This window comes from Leucopleurus acutus (assembly GCF_964270905.1).
Source record: "Leucopleurus acutus genome assembly, chromosome: 19".
NCBI classification, from domain to species: domain Eukaryota; kingdom Metazoa; phylum Chordata; class Mammalia; order Artiodactyla; family Delphinidae; genus Leucopleurus; species Leucopleurus acutus.
This window is the reverse complement of record NC_139161.1, coordinates 52362399-52378245: the sequence shown is the minus strand read 5'-3', so window position 1 is coordinate 52378245 and position 15847 is coordinate 52362399. Positions and strand designations below refer to the sequence as shown.

Here is a 15847-nt window from a genome sequence, read left to right as displayed (position 1 = left end):
CGGGTTCGTACCCCGGTCCAGGAGGATCCCACATGCGCGGAGCGGCGGGGGCCCGTGAGCCATGGCCACTGAGCCTGCGCGTCCGGAGCCTGTGCTCCGCAATGGGAGAGGCCACAACAGCGAGAGGCCCGCGTACCGCAAATAAATAAATAAATAAATAAATAAATAAATAAATAAATGGGACCTAGTCAAACCTACAAGCTTTTGCACAGCAAAGGAAGCCATAAACAAAAAGACAACCTGCGGACTGGGAGAAAATATTTGCAAATGATGTGACTGACAAGGGCTTAAGTTCCAAAATACACAAACAACTCATACAATTCAACAACAACAACAACAACAAAACCAATCGAAAAATGGGCAGAAGACCTAAACAGACATACAGATGGCCAACAGGCACATGAAAAAATGCTCATCATCGCTAATTACTAGAGAAATGCAAGTCAAAACTACAATGAGGCACCACCTCACACCGGTCAGAACGCCCATCGTCAAAAAGTCTGCAAATAACAAATGCTGGAGAGGGTGTGGAGAAAAGGGAAGCCTCCTGCACTGTTGGTGGGAGTGTAAATTGGTGCAGCCACTATGGAAAACAGTACGGAGGTTCCTCAAGAAACTAAAAATAGAGTTGCCATATGATCTAGCAATCCCACTCCTGGCATATACCAGGAGTATATCCCACTCCATAGGCATGCACCCCTATCTTCACAGCAGCACTATTTACAATAGCCAAGACATGGAAACAATCTAAATGTCCATCGACAGATGAATGGATAAAGAAGATGTGTGTATACACAATGGAATATTACTCAGCCATCAAAAACAATGAAATAATGCCATTTGCAGCAACATAGATGGACCTAGAGACTATCATACTAAGTGAAGTAAGTCAAAAAGAGAAAGACAAATACCATATGACATTACTTATATGTGGACCCTAAAATACAACACAAATGAACATATCTATGAAACAGAAACAGACTCACAGACATAGAGAACAGATTTGTGGTTGCCAAGGGGGAGGAGAGGTGGGGAGGGAAGGATTGGGAGTTTGGGATTAGTAGATGCAAACTATTATATATAGGATGCTAAACAACAAGGTCCTACTGTATAGCACAGGGAACTATATTCAGTATCCTGTGATAAACCATAATGGAAAAGAATATGAAAAAGAATACACATAAGTGAGTCACTTTGTTGTACAGCAGAAGTTAACACAACATTGTAAATCAACTATACTTCCATAATTTTTTTTTAATTCCAGGATATATATAAAAAAACTGAAGATCAAGAATCTTCCAGATTAAATGAAACTGAACAGACAGAACAACTAAATGCAGTGTGGGATCCTGGATGGAATCCTGGATTGGGAAAAAAGGGTTATAAAGGACATAACTGAAACATTTGAGGAAATTTAAGTATGGACTGGCATTAAATAATACTATCATATTAATTTTAATATTCTGATGTTGACAGTTGTACTACTATGTACTATTATTACTACAAATGTCCTCATTCTCAGAAAACACACTGAGTAACTTGGGCAAAAGGGCCTGACATTTTCAATTTACCCCCAAATGATTCAGAAAACAAATATTTTATATCTATATTATATTTGGAGAGAAATGATAAAGCAAACGGAGCAAACGCGAACAATTAACAGAGAAAAGAGTACACAGGAGTTCCTTGTACTTTCTTCCTTTTTTTTAATTGAAGAATAGTTGATGTATAATCCTTGTACTTTTTTGTAACTTTTCTGAAAATTTGAAATTATATAAAAATTAAAAGTTCCAAAAACAAACAAAACAAAAAAGCTAGGGGGAAAAAAGTCCCCCAATGGCTTCACATTACACTCAGAGGTGACAGAGTCCTTGCGATGGCCTAGAAGGTTCTACATCATCAGCCTACTGCTTTGTCGCTCTGATCTCACCTGCTACGTCCACTCCAGACAACCCCACTCTGCCCCCTGCTGCTCTGTTCCCTTGACAAGCCTGGCAGGTTGTCCTACTAGCCAGCCTGTCCCTCTGTCTGGAGTGCTTTTACCCCAGGTGGCCCTGTTTGTGCCCTCACCTCTGTAAATTTCACCTTCTCAGTGAGTCCTTCCCTAATCTTACTGTCTAAAGTCACAATTCCCACTCTCCACTCTTCCTTGCTTCACTTTTCTCCATAGCACTAATCACCAACTGACAAATGATAAATTCTGTACGATGTGCATTTGACTGTTTCCCCCACAAGGACGTATGTACCGTAAGGCAGGGATTATTGTCTGTTTTGTTTGGGGCTCTATAGAGGTCTTCTATCCTGATTCTTCCCTTGGCCCAGGGGCCTGGGCCTCCTACTTCCCCACCCCCAACCCCCAGGTCCCAACTCTCCAGGAACTACCCCCTACCAGGACCCAGGGGGTCCCAGGAAGCCAGCCTTCTCTTTGAAGAACAAAGAGGGAGGAGCTGAGCCTCGGAACCCAGGCCTGGGGAGACGTCACAGCGGGGGAGGCAAAGCAGCGACACTAGGCCAGCTGTGCTGTCTCAGTTCCTTCCCCGCCTCCCGCCTCCCTAGGGCCCCAGCGCGTGTGGGACACGAGCTCCCCTCCCCCAAGCCCTTACGCTGCCCCGTACTGAGAGGGCGGCCAGGAACAGGCCAGAGGCCCAGACACCCATACACACACCATGTACACAGACAACCACAAGGGACACGTACACAGGCCTGCGCTGACACGGAGGCGTGCCATCCACAGAGGCCCCCAACCCACAGCCTTAGAAACCCTGGGAATGGGTGTGGAGGATGCCCTCACAGCCACATCTACACAGGAGCGATGGCTGCAGAAAATCCCCCAACCAGGCCAACTGGTCTCAGGTTTGGGGAGCCTGAAGTGTATGTAATTGTTTTGGGGGGTGAGAGCTTTTTAAGAAAATAATATAAAACTAGGTACAGGGGCTTCCCTGGTGGCGCAGTGGTTGAGAGTCCGCCTGCCAATGCAGGGGACACGGGTTCGTGTCCCAGTTTGGGAATATCCCACATGACGCGGAGCGGCTGGGCCCGTGAGCCATGGCCGCTGAGCCTGCGCGTCCGGAGCCTGTGCTCCGCAGCAGGAGAGGCCACAACAGTGAGAGGCCCGCGTACTGCAAAAAAAAAAAAACAAAAAAAACACTAGGTACAAAAAGTAATATTTACAGTGTAAAGCAATTATGCTCCAATAAAGATAAAATATTTACAGTGAAACAAGAGATCATAACCTACAAACTGAAAAGGCTGGCAAATGACACAAAGGTTACAAAGTCCAGAAAAATACCTTATTGGTATCAGTTAATTGCCTGCATAGCCCTGTAATACTCTCCACAGACTGGCTACTGACTTTGTATATTTCAAATCTCATTTTTCCTCATTTTTCCTCTACCACCCATGTACTTATAGTGACAAGAGCACTGGATGCATTCACATCACATGGGCCCTTGGGCTTTGCACCTTCACTGCACGACGCCTAGTGAGTGGGCACAGGTGACAGGAGTTTCCCTGGAAGCCATTCCCACACCAGGATGACTGGGCTAGCTTAACTATGTGTGGGAGTGACTGGGAACCCCATTAACTGCATTACCATTAACATACCCTCGAATGCCCACAGCAACTCCAACACCGGGGGCGGTGGGCGGGGGGGAAGGGTGACAGAGGGGAAGCTGGAGTGAAAACAGACAGTGGGCTTTACCATTTGCAGTTAAAGTGTCTTATTTTGGCAAGTTTTACAGAAGCATATGGCCATGTGAGCACATTGCTGGGACCCTCCCAGGGGCCTGAGTGAGGGGTCCTGAATTGTACATTTCATCAGCTTCATGGTGCATTCACCTCTGAAATTGTCATTTTTGATTCCACATCTCAGATGGACTCTCAACCTGCCTAGAAATCCTATTCTATCATAGAAGGTTTGTTTTCCTACTCCCCAAAATGAACATTTCACACCTTCTTTCTCCTCAAAGGACCTGTAGCTCTCTCTCCTCCAGCAATAAGCTTGATTCATTCTTTCTTTAAAAATTCTCTTTTATTGAAGTATAGTTGACTTACAGTGTTGTGCTACTTTCTATGTCTATTTCTAAGTGATTCAGTCACACACACACACATACACACATACATACATATATATATATACACACACATTCTTTTTCATATTCTTTTCCATTATGGTTTATCACAGGATTAATTCATTCTTTGGGAAAACAGGAACCACTGGAGGGAAACTGCCTCATCCTTCCCACACTCTAAGTGACCCACACCCCCTGTCTTCCCCATCTCCCTGGGTGTGAGGACTCTTCCCTACTACCTGAGACCCACTTCTCCACCTGGTAGCGAAGTCTACCCACCCACCCACCCACCCTTAGTTACTCCCACCAGCATCAAACACACTCTAGCAACCCTCATCACTTTCTTCTGCTCCGGCTGCCAACAATGTTCCTCCCCATTCACAGCAAAGCTTGACAGAGTTGTGTCTATAGCCACCGTCTGCATGCCTTCACATCCCATTCTCACCTCGACCCACTCAAGTGGGACCGCACGGAGTCACTCTCCCCCCAGGTCATCTGTGATCTCTAAGAGCTAAACCGGGTGGTTGCTTAGCTCCCTTCTTACTTGACCTCCCAGCAGCTTAGCTAGAACTGACGGCTCCCTCCTTCACACACTCTCTTTTCTTGGTCTCCAGGTCACTTGGCTTTTTTGCTACTTCTCTAACCCTACATCCCTTTGACAAGTCTTCCTCCTCAACCTGACCTCGAAGCGTTGGGGTGCTCCACGCTCCTTCTCTTCTCTCTCCACACTCTCTCCCTAGGCACTCCAGTCTCATGGCATTAAAAGCCATCTAACTTCCAATGGCTCCTCCATGTTTACCCTCCGGCTCTGACCCCCAAACTCATGAACAGAGATGAGTACAGAGTGCCCAGCGTTTTTACATAATTGACAAATGCTAGGTCTTTTAGAGCATTTATAGATTCTCCTGCTGGGCAGACACCTGGAATGGCCTATCACACAATATTTCAAAGGGGCTTAATTTAAGCCTGCTTCTGTGAGCAGGGCAACTGGCAAGGCCTTATCCCAAGTTAAATTAGTCTCTCGACATATATTAATGATGTTCCTTTTTAGTGTATGATTTCTTTTCTTTTTTTTTTCCCTTCTGTTGATAGAAAGAGATACTGAAGTTCTTGGCCGTCCCCGAGTAGGCTTCAGGGCTAGTGCCAGGGTTTTTCCGGATTGATGTTCACACACAGATCCAGAGAGCTGACAGCATCATAGGGCTCTAGGTGGATGACGTACTCAGAGCAACTCTGTGCTTGATTTACTATCATGGTCTTCTGCAAACACCGTTGGTTATGTTCTTTAAATAAACCCACAGAGGTTTATTTATTGGTCTGCATCAATTGTGATGTTATATAAAGTGGCCACTGGATTGTTTTGCTTAGTAGGTGTAAACTTCGCACAGAAGTAGAGAATTTGAGGTTTATCTCAGCATTCTGGCTGAGCAAAGTGATTTTTTTCTGGTGTGAAGGAAGCATTAGCAATACTCTGTGACCAGAGGGGAACGACCTGTCCAAAGACACCAATGGACACATCGGTGATAGAATCCCCATTTAAATCTCCATGGCCATCCAGGGATCTCCCAAAGTACTGAAGATGGCTCCTAAAGGCTCCCACAGATCCCAAGATTTTCTGGGAATACCTCATGCAAACACTGCCCTCACGACCATGGTAGATGTACACAGCTCCTGAGTTCTGATTTTCCAAAAGTGAACCAATGATCACGTCATGAAAGCCATCCACGCTGACATCTGAAAGAGCTGCGACTGCTGAACCAAACCGAGCATTTTCAACACCCTTGGGGCCTTCCAGAAATTGGTGCCAATTCAAAACGCCCTTTGTGGTAGAGAACAGCTAGACTCTTCCCTCCTCTTTCTTTAGGTCATCTGTGTATGTTGGTGCAGTAATGTGTCTTTATCCACATCGACTGAACTCCGCACACTACCAACTTAGGAGCCAATCTGGTTACCCCCGTGAGACTGAATAACTGCGACACTGTCATTCTCATTAACACTGTACAGTACTATCCGGTCAGTACTATTTGTCCGAGGGGCACCAGCAACGAAGTGGACACTTTTTCCAATAGAAATTGAAGCCACAAAGTAACCTAACTATGAGCGCCATCTGTAGGCTTAAAGCCTGTTCTGATGGGACTGACGTCAAGCTGTCGTGGTGAAAAAGCTTCAGGGTGAGGTCTATCAGAAGGTTAATCAGCTCATGTCCCACTGTCGATTTTACCCGGGACTCCTGTGGGGAAATTGGAATTGGGCACCTCAAGTCCAAGGGAGTCCCTGGGCCTCTTCATTCATCAGAGTGTTCCTCTCTTTCTGCCATGCGAGAGGCTGTCTTCTTTTATCGTTTCTTCTTCTGTTTTAACCTAGGGCAATCTGTTTTCCAACGTTCTTCCTCCTGACAGTAAGCACGTTGTTCCTTCCCCAGTGGGGGCTTACTTCTTCTCAGGTTACTCGCCTTCTGGGAATCCAACGCCACTATGCCAAAAGAAGTGGCATTTCCTTCTGCATCTTCTTTCTTCTGTTGTTGCTTTTAAAGTGTTCAACAGGGAACGACATCTACCAGCTGAGAAGGGTTCAATCAAGCACCATCTCACCTTTGCAGCTCTCTCCTGATATCTGAGGCACTTCGCCCCCCGAAACGTCAACTTTACCATTCTAATATTTTCAGGGGCCTCGGGGTCTCCACTAGTATGATGTTTGTAGGCCTGATAAATCCTTTCTAAAAATTCCGAGAGTTCTTCATTTGTTTTGCTGAATTTCTTGAATTTTGTTCAAACCCTTTTGCTTTGGTTCCCATTTTCAAAGCCCTGCCAAGGTGCACGAAGAAGCAGTGCTCTAATAAGGGCCTTCTTCCCTCGCTGGGGTCCCAACTGGGTTCAGCTGTGGGGGCTGCCAAGTGGGCTTCAGGTGTAAAGGATCCTCCTTGTGAAGTAGGGTTGAAATCTTTCCAATTAAACAAGCCTGAGAAGCCCCGCCAGCCGGCATTCAGGCCCCCTAAGAGATAACCGCATAAGGGAAATCGCCTCGCCCCGGGAGTACCCTCTGGCCCGAACTGGGCGCCCAGTTGGGTCTTATGTGACAATACCAGACCAAGTCCCTGTGCCCCAGAAACTAACAAACACAGGATTTTCTAATGGATCCCTATGAGGAGGGGAAGTCCTGAGCCCCAGTGTCAGGAAGTGGGGCTGGATAGGAGTGCAAGGTGGTGGAAGGAGTGGATATATTGGCATAATGATCAGAGCAGCTAAGACAGCTTGCTTGGCTGGAGGAGTTAAGGTTTGCAGCAACATATTCTCGCTCTCATTCCCTTCCTTTTTTCATTTTCCCTGATGTAATAGCACAAATGCTTACACATGAAGGATTTCATTATTCTTCCCTGCTTTCTCACAGAATAGCCACCATAAAATCATAAATGCAATTGATCACTTCTAACCATCAAAAGGATGCCTTTTTGCTTTGGCATCAACCAACCAGGCTGAATTCTGGGATGGGGCTTTTGGTGATTTTAGGAACCAAGTGGAACCCTTCTCTTCTCTCTGGGAAAGTCCCACAGACTTCTTTTTTTTTTCTCCTGTTGTTCCTTTCCTCCATTTGACATCAGTAAAAGCTCTAACTATCGCAAAATTGATTTGGTTGTAAATGGAGAAACAGTACCAAACAAAATGAAATGAAAAACCCAAGGGACAACAGAAAATCCTAAATAAATCCTCAAGTTTGGCCTTGGGATTTTACATATACCAACGACACAGGAGACCACAAATGACATAATTAACACAGCAAGGGAAGCAGTACATGGGGCACAGGGTCCCAAGATGACCGTGCCTAAACCCCTTCTGGAGATCTGAACAGGTACTGTGGCCACACATTGTTTCAATAAAATATATCCGTCCCACTCATGGGTTCTTGGCTGTAATCCGATCATTTATCAAAACGTGCCTCAGAGGACTTTCTTTAGGGATAGTTGAAACATTTCCCCATTTTTAAATACAGAAATGCAAGACAAACAAAACACAAATGGCACACACAAAGGCTAGCATCCAAAGAAACAAACAAACCGGTTCACAAATTAGGTAAAAGTTCAACAACTCTTTCCTCTCTCCAACAAGGCACCCCCACTCAAATACAAAACAAATTGGCTTATTCCAGACGAAACCCCCCAAATATAGAGGAAATAAAGTTTCCCGCTGTACACACCGGAGTGACTTACCCTACAGTATAGAGCCCATTAGCTCCCAAACGTGGATTCCTTGCTCTGCCTGCCAAGTGCTGCGGCAGTCGGTGCTGCTTCGGGGATTTTGAAGGGCAGATCCTCAGGACGAGTGGTCCTGGCAGCTGCTAGGGCCTTACCCGAGAATTCCTCAACCAGGGTCAGCTGGCCGCGAGCAGCGAGGCTTGCTCACCAAGTCGAAGCCCCTACTGCTCACTGCCACAAGCCGATAAATCAAGAGATGAGTTGTTGGGGGCAAGGAATAGCTACTTTACTTGGAAAGCCAGCTGACCAAGAAGATGGTGGACTTCTGTCCCAAAGAACCATCTTGCCTGAGTTAGAATTCAGCTTCTTTTATACCAAAAGGGGAGGGAGTAAAGTCAAACATTTCTTGGGTCTGGTCAGCCTCCAGAAGGGATGTGTCAATTTCTTCCTTCCTGCACAGGTGGGCCTGGTCAGGATGTTTCCTGTGAGCTAATAAAGGTATTTTATCTTAATGCTCATTACCTGGGAGGCAGGGTTCCCAGAGACAGGCCATTATGTGTAATTTAAGATTATAGGCAACATCCCTTTAGTGATTAAGTTGTAACAGAACACAAAGGTTCTTCCCTATTACGTGATCACCCAGAGTAAAGTAGCCCTTCACTCTCAAGTCATTGCCACGACCGGTTGTCCCCGGCCCCACCCTCATAACCATCTTAGATTATTTTCTGCTTTCTTACTTATTTTCTGTCTCCTCCCCGCCCCCACCATAATGTAAATATAAGGAGAGCCCAGGTCCAAGGCACCCTCAATGCCTAACAACACTTGGTGCACAAGAGGTCCTCCATAAATAGCGGCTTCGTGACTGAGCACAGCGGCTGTGCACACCGACATACAGATGCCCAGACAGTTGTAGAGTTTCCTTCTGGGGGCCACTGTCACGCCTTAGAGTTGAGAAGAGAGCATGCCCAGTCACTAACACAATCCAGAGACGAAAAAGAAAGACCCCAAGCCTATCCCAGATGAAGCAGGAAGATGAAGCCCAGATGGAGCTGGAAGAGACAGGAGACAGGATCCAGAGGCAGAGACCCAGACCCGGGGCGAGCTCCGGAGAGAGGGACCGAGAGGGACCAGACTCAGCGAACTAGAGAGGCGGGCCCGCGGCAGCCCGGGCAGCAGCCAGAGACTGTGCCCGGAGGAGGGGCGCGAGCGCGGGGGAAGACGGCGGAAAAACCAGCGCCCGAGCCCGGGAGCCCGGGAGCCCGGGCCACCCCGCCCCCGCTCACAAGTGGCCGCGGCAGCTGGCTGGAACCCGGCCGCCCGCCGGCCCGACGCGTGCGGGATCAAAGCGGCCGGGAAGGGGCGGGCGGGGAGTGGCAGGAACCTGGAGGTGTGAGCGAGCTTCCCAGGGGATGGCCGGAGCGTGGGAGCACAGAGGGCCGGCAGGGGACAGAGTCCTGGAGACACGATCCCAGAGATCGAGACGCAGACGCGGAAAGGGATGCAGAGGCCGGAGAGACCCGGAGCCAGAGATACAGAGACCACAGAAGACCCAGAGAGACCCAGCGTAGCCGTTGTGAAGATACCTGGAAAGAATGTGAAAGAGACAGAGACGCCGATAGAAGGCGGGACAAAAAGGCCGTGACCGTGGACTTAGAGAGAAAGAAGGCGGGCTCCAGAGAACAGAAACAGAGAGCGAGGAAGAGAAAAGGAAAGAAGAGCAACTGGGCCTTAGAGCTCAAGGGGCGGAGGACCTCGCCCCTCCCCCGCGGAGGGCTGAGAGGACCCCCGGGGCAGGGATCCCAGCGCCGGGTCCTTTCTCAGGGTCACGCCTGCGGAGGTGCGGGCAGGGGGCGGAGGGAGGGGTGTGGACAGCCGGAACCCCAGGCTGGGAGGATGGGAGTGTGAGGACGTTCGAAATCAGGGGCTGGATCCGGCGCCTCAAACTCTGCTACAGAGTAAAAAATCTAAGTATTAATATTTGGTAGAAATCTTAAAGATGCCTTTCAGATACATCAGAAAAGACATCTTTGGAGAAAGGACGAAAAGTCAGACGATGCATTGGCCGGGAATCGAACCCGGGCCTCCCGCGTGGCAGGCGAGAATTCTACCACTGAACCACCAATGCAAGTGAAAATTGAACTTCGGTAGATCCAACTCAGTTTGTAAGGAGTCGAGGCGACTGCGGCCAGGGAGGCTTTATGGCCAGGAAGGCTTTATAGCCAGGGTCTTCGCAGAGAAACGGTCCCAATAGTTGACATGGGTGGAGCGCCAGGCCATCCTTCCTCCCGCCTGGATCCGGTCACCCGGCCATAAAGTCGCCCCATATGGCCAGGGGCGGCCCCACACCCGGGTGCGAACTGCCGCCGGGGGCCCCGAGCCTCGCGTGCAGGTGAGAAAAACTCAGCCCAGCCCAGGTTCCCAAGGAGGGGGGCAGCGGGGGGTTCTGGGGCCACACATCTGCGCTCCCATTTGGCTCAGGTAGGGGGAGGTGGGATGTGCTGGGTTCCCTGATTCCAAATGGGAGCGCCCTCCCCAAGGTCTGTGTTCCCCTGGCTCGGACTTTGGCAAGGCAGGCTCCGTGAAAAAACCAAGCTGTGGACGGGCGCTGGGAGGGCTCGGAGGAGCCCCATCCGTCTCTGACTCCGCAGCTATCTTCTGACTCGGTCTGCAACGCCACCGTGTCATTCTGTGTCCTTGTCCCTGGCATTCTTGCTGTCCCGTTAAATCTCTGATTTTATCTTCTCAGGCACTTTGTCTTGAAGTCTGCAAGTCTCACGCATCATTCTGCAGAGTGGCATACTCTTGGTTTGAGGTGGGTGTTGATCCCTTTTTTGTTCCCTTTCTTATCTTTTTAAGAAAACTGTCTTCTCCTTGTCCCCCCCATAATCACGAGGGGTCCCCAGGAGCAAGCAACACGAGCTCACTTGTATCAGGTGTCCTGGCAGCCGCACCCCTGAATCTCCTATAATTAGTTTTGAATCAAATACTTCTAAGTGGAAAGATCTCTCCACCCGTGCTTCAAAGCCTTGCTTCCTCTTCCATTAGGCTTCCCCCACCCCAGTCCAGCCGTCCCTCACGATGACCCTTTCCCAGAGCACCTAATTCACTGTGCTTCTAAAATAGCTACTTGACAACACATAAGCGTTTTCTACTGAAACTTGCAGGAATAAACTGGGCCTCCAGTCCATATCTCAGTACGATCGGTCCCAGCCTAGACCAGTGCCCAGTGGGCACAATGAATACGCAGATATTGGGGAACTGAATATGACTGACTTAGATTGAACAGAGCTTCTCTTTCACCTGCAAAGTCCCAGTTGAATAAACGGATCCAGCCAGCACACTCAGGTGGCCCATTATCTCAAGTAGGAGGTGAATTTTGGGGAAAGATGTATAGGATCCAGCCTAGGGGCTGAGGGATGCTAACTTTTCGATTTCAGGGTTAGTGGGGAGTACAGTGAGCTCCCAAGAAAGCTGAAATAGTGAACGGGGGGGGGGGAACTCTGAACTCCACTCCTGAGTTCTATCCCCAAACTACTCAAACTCTCTCTTCTCCTAATTACCTCCTCCCTTCAGCTGGGTCCCGCCTCATTATACAGCCTTATGGTCCTTAAACAGCCGGTGCTGCACTGGCCTCTCATTTCCCACACTCCCAGGCCAGTTCTACTCGTACCCCTCCCCCTTGTGCTCCTCCCCTTTCCGGGAGCCTCGTGCCCAGGGTAGAGTCGGGCAGGAGCCAGGTGCCGAAGGGGCGGGTCCGGGTCTTTACCACCCCCTACTCGGGAGCCTGCGGGATATAAGGCTCAGGGAGAGCGGGGACTCGGTCCACACAAGGGTCCGGAGGAGCAATGGTCACCCGGGATCGAGCCGAGAATAGGGACAGCCCCAAGGTGAGAGGCGGGAGAGGAGGAAGCAGAGGTCCCTGGGCTGGTCAGGGGACAGGGTCCCTGAGACCGAACGTCAGAGAAGAGGCTGGAGATGCAGGGCTGGAAGGGGGAGAGGTGCGCGGGGAACCCGAGGAGCCAGGAGCTGGGGAGGAAGCTGCGAAGTATGGAGAAGGGGTTAGCGTCAGAGCTGGCACTGGGTGGGCGGCAGAAGCAGAGGTCTGGGGCGTAGGTAATGGCAGTTGACACCTTGCGGCCTGGCGGGCTTGGGCGGGGGTCAGAGTCCGAGTAAAATAAGCAGGAGGAGCACAGAGCTAAGGGACGAGAGTGGGAACAAAAACCGGAGAGGATAGGCCCTTGCTCCATGCGGGCTGTGAGCCGGAGCTGGGCCAATGCAGCCTTGTAAGAGAAGGTCTGGAGGGCATTGGTTCCAGAGGCCCGAGCCCAGGTGGAAGATCTTAGAACCAACGGAGGATGACCGCACAGGCGGGTTAGTGGGAGAAGAGGGGGCGCGGTCGCTCTGGGTATCTCCCTTTCTACACTCAGGGCCACCAACTCAGCCCGCCGCCTTGCGGCCCACGTGTCTGGGCGCAGAGAGGGCCCCCAAAGTTCTCCACTGAGACAGAGAAAGACTGCACGAGACGGAGACGTAGAGAGAAAAGAGGAGGAGGAGAGACACAGAGAGGGGAGGAGGGAGGACAAGAATGAGAGAGGAGAATGCAGAAGACCCGGGAGAGGAGGCGAGCTACAGAAATTGACCCTAGGGGCGTTGGTAGGGGGAGCGGAGAGGGATCGAATGGGTCCGGCCTTAGGTTCTCTGGCGTCTTGGGGAAGGGGTGGAGGCCGGACTATCCCAGCGGCGGGATTCCGACGCCTGCGAGGCCGCGCTGAGTCTCGGTCGGGTCGGCCCGCTCTCCCTTTCCTGCTGGTCGCAGATGCTGAAGCCGCTTGTGGAGAAGCGGCGCCGGGACCGCATCAACCGCAGCCTGGAAGAACTGAGGCTGCTGCTGCTGGAGCGGACCCGAGACCAGGTCAGTTCTTCCGCCATCATCGGACTCCCAAGCATTCCGTCCTCCTGTCTCAGGGCTTCCCACTTGGGTGGGGACATATGCTGCTTTGGCGACCCTGGCCCCAAGGCATCCTGACCCTTCGAATCCCATCCCAGACCCCCTCTCGCTCTCAGAACGCGATCTTCATCGCCACCCCTCGGGTCTGTAAGTTTCACACCCGGCTCTGTAAATTTCATTCCCGGGGGTCAGTTTCAACCTTTGGGTCTGTAAATTCTCCCTCCTCCTCCCCTACACTCCCCGAGATAGCCAGCAGGGTGGTTAATTTCATTCCCCGGGTTTTCTGTTCAAATCCGCTCCTCACACTGTGGGTTTCATCTCCTCGGGTTGGACAGTTTCGTCTCAGGGTGGGCCAGGACCATTCTTGGTCATCTCCACTCCACATTCGGTAGCGCGCTCTGTGGTCCGCGCACAAACGCGATCCAGGGGCACCCCCAGCTCCCGCATCCCCCCTCCCTTCTTCCCCCTGCCACTTTCCCCCTCTCTCCCCACCCCTTTCTGTCTCTGCGCCCTCCCCTCCCATCTGTAGAACCTCCGGAACCCGAAGCTGGAGAAAGCAGAGATACTGGAGTTCGCCGTGGGCTACTTGAGGGAGCGAAGCCGGGTGGAGCCCCCGGGTACAGCGCGGGGGTGGGGCAGCGGAGGGAGGGAGCGGAGAATTCACTGGGGCCCGGGCCGGGGTAGATGGGGCGGACCCTGTGGTGGACGGTGGGCTTGGGGTGTGGCATGCTCCGCTCCGAGGCGAGGTTAATAATAACACCCGCGCGTGTCTGTCTCTGTGTCTCCCTCATTTTCTCCCTCTGTCGGTCCATCTGGCTTCCTGACTCTGTGCGCCTGTTCGGCCTCGGAATCTCTGCGCCCCGCCCCTTCCCTTCCCCTCCCCACCCGCTTCTGGGACCCCTGCCCTGCCCTCCTGTCCTCCCGCCGGCCGTACCCGCTGCCGCGGCTTCAGGTGTTCCCCGGTCCCCAGCCCAGGACGCCGAGGCGCTCGCCCGCTGCTACTTGTCCGGCTTCCGCGAGTGCCTGCTTCGCCTGGCGGCCTTCGCGCACGACGCCAGCCCGGCCGCCCGAGCCCAGCTCTTCTCCGCGCTGCAAGGTTACCTGCGCCCCAAGCCGCCCCGGCCGGAACCGGTAGATCCGAGGCCCCAAGCGCCGCGCCCACCGCTGGACCCCGCCGCCCCAGCGCCCGGCCCCGCGCTGCACCAGCGCCCCCCAGTGCACAAGGGCCTCCCTAGCCCGCGCTGCGCATGGTCCCCGTCCCCCTGCTCCCCCCGAGCCAGGGATTCCGGCGCGCCGGCCCCCCTCACCGGACTGCTGCCGCCGCCGCCGCCGCCGCCGCCTCACAGACAAGACGGGGCGCCCAAGGCCCCGCCGCCCGCTTTCTGGAGACCTTGGCCCTGAGCTTTGGGGGGGTGGGGACGGGGGCTGAGGGGTTGGGGTAGAGACTCCAGCCCGAGCGCAGCAGAGGGACCCGGGCGTTGGGGTGAGGAGCTGTTGGGGAGGGCGGCGGGGCGCGCGTTCGCAGCGCGCGGGTGAGATGTGGTCTATATTAGAGTATCTATATAAATATATATTTCCCTGGTTCCTGTCCCTTCTCCCTGCCCCCTTTGCGTCTAGGATTGTACCCTCTCTGCACCCGGCCCAGCCCCAGTCCCTTCCCCAGTCCCTAGTGCATGGAATAAAGTGGTTATTAAATCCCCGTGTGTCCCCGAGCCAGGGGCCTGCCTTTATCTCGGCGTCCACGCCCACTTTCCCTCCCCTTCTGTCTCCCGCCCCCCCCCCCCCCCGTCCTGCTCTCCTTGGCCCAAGACCCGGGGCAGACAGGTAAGTAAAGAAGAGCAGAGCGGAGGCTGAGGTTGGAACTGAAACCAGATGGAAAACAGTGAGATAGGATGCGGGAGAAGGGATGGGAGCCTTTAAGAAAAAGCCGGATAAAGAGGAAAGGGAAAAAATTAAAATAAAATCGACTCTGGTGGGATTCGAACCCACAACCTTTGAATCGCTCTTTCGTCACTAGAAGTCCAATGCGCTATCCATTGCGCCACAGAGCCACCTGGCGGGCGGCGGCGTCTGACGGCTTACGGGTACTAGAATGGGAAAGGGGCGGGGGGAGGGGAGGGTTCTGAGGGAATTGGGCGGGGCGTGTGACAGAAGCGCGTGGTTTGGACCTCAGAGGCTTGCCTGGAAGAGGTAGCGTGCGCAAAGCACGTGAGCCAGGTGGGAGTGCGGGAGCATAGGGGTGGAAGAAACTGGGAGACAGCGCAACTGAATATGAGCGAGCGAGCGAGTACAGAGCTCCAGCTGCCCGCTTGGGGGATGCTTCCAGTCCAGGCGCATCCCACTCCCAGATGTGGCCCCACCCCTAAGAATAAACTTGTTTTGTTGGAAATTTTCTGTGTGTCTCTGTTTCTTCTGGTCTCTCTGCCTTCCCATCTGCTGCTCCGCTCTCCGAAGGAATCTCGATAGTTCCCAAAGAAGACCAGCCAATTTAGCAGAACTATTTGTAGCTCCACTCCTCCTTTCTAGTCTCTTAGGAAGACTGCGAGGAAAGGTTTCCCCCACGCAGGTAGCGTGGCCGAGCGGTCTAAGGCGCTGGATTTAGGCTCCAGTCTCTTCGGAGGCGTGGGTTCGAATCCCACC

The 15847-nt window shown here is 52.1% G+C and overlaps 1 protein-coding gene across 4 annotated transcripts; it reads left to right on the top strand.

Moving 5' to 3' along the window:
• Nucleotides 1-10583: 10583 nt before the first annotated feature.
• HES7 (hes family bHLH transcription factor 7) lies at nucleotides 10584-14608 on the top strand (the record flags this gene model as incomplete). 4 transcript variants are annotated; one of them, XM_082860254.1, is made up of 5 exons in its annotated part: nucleotides 10584-10648; nucleotides 11006-11071; nucleotides 13076-13171; nucleotides 13737-13824; nucleotides 14160-14608. In XM_082860254.1, the coding sequence occupies 3 exons, from the start codon at nucleotides 13076-13078 to the stop codon at nucleotides 14606-14608; spliced, it is 633 nt and encodes a 210-aa protein (XP_082716380.1). The 4 variants fall into 4 exon arrangements, with proteins under 4 accessions (XP_082716380.1, XP_082716381.1, XP_082716383.1 ...); XM_082860255.1 differs by lacking the exon at nucleotides 11006-11071; XM_082860257.1 differs by lacking the exons at nucleotides 10584-10648; nucleotides 11006-11071 and adding an exon at nucleotides 12105-12146.
• Between the last annotated feature and the right edge of the window lie 1239 nt (nucleotides 14609-15847).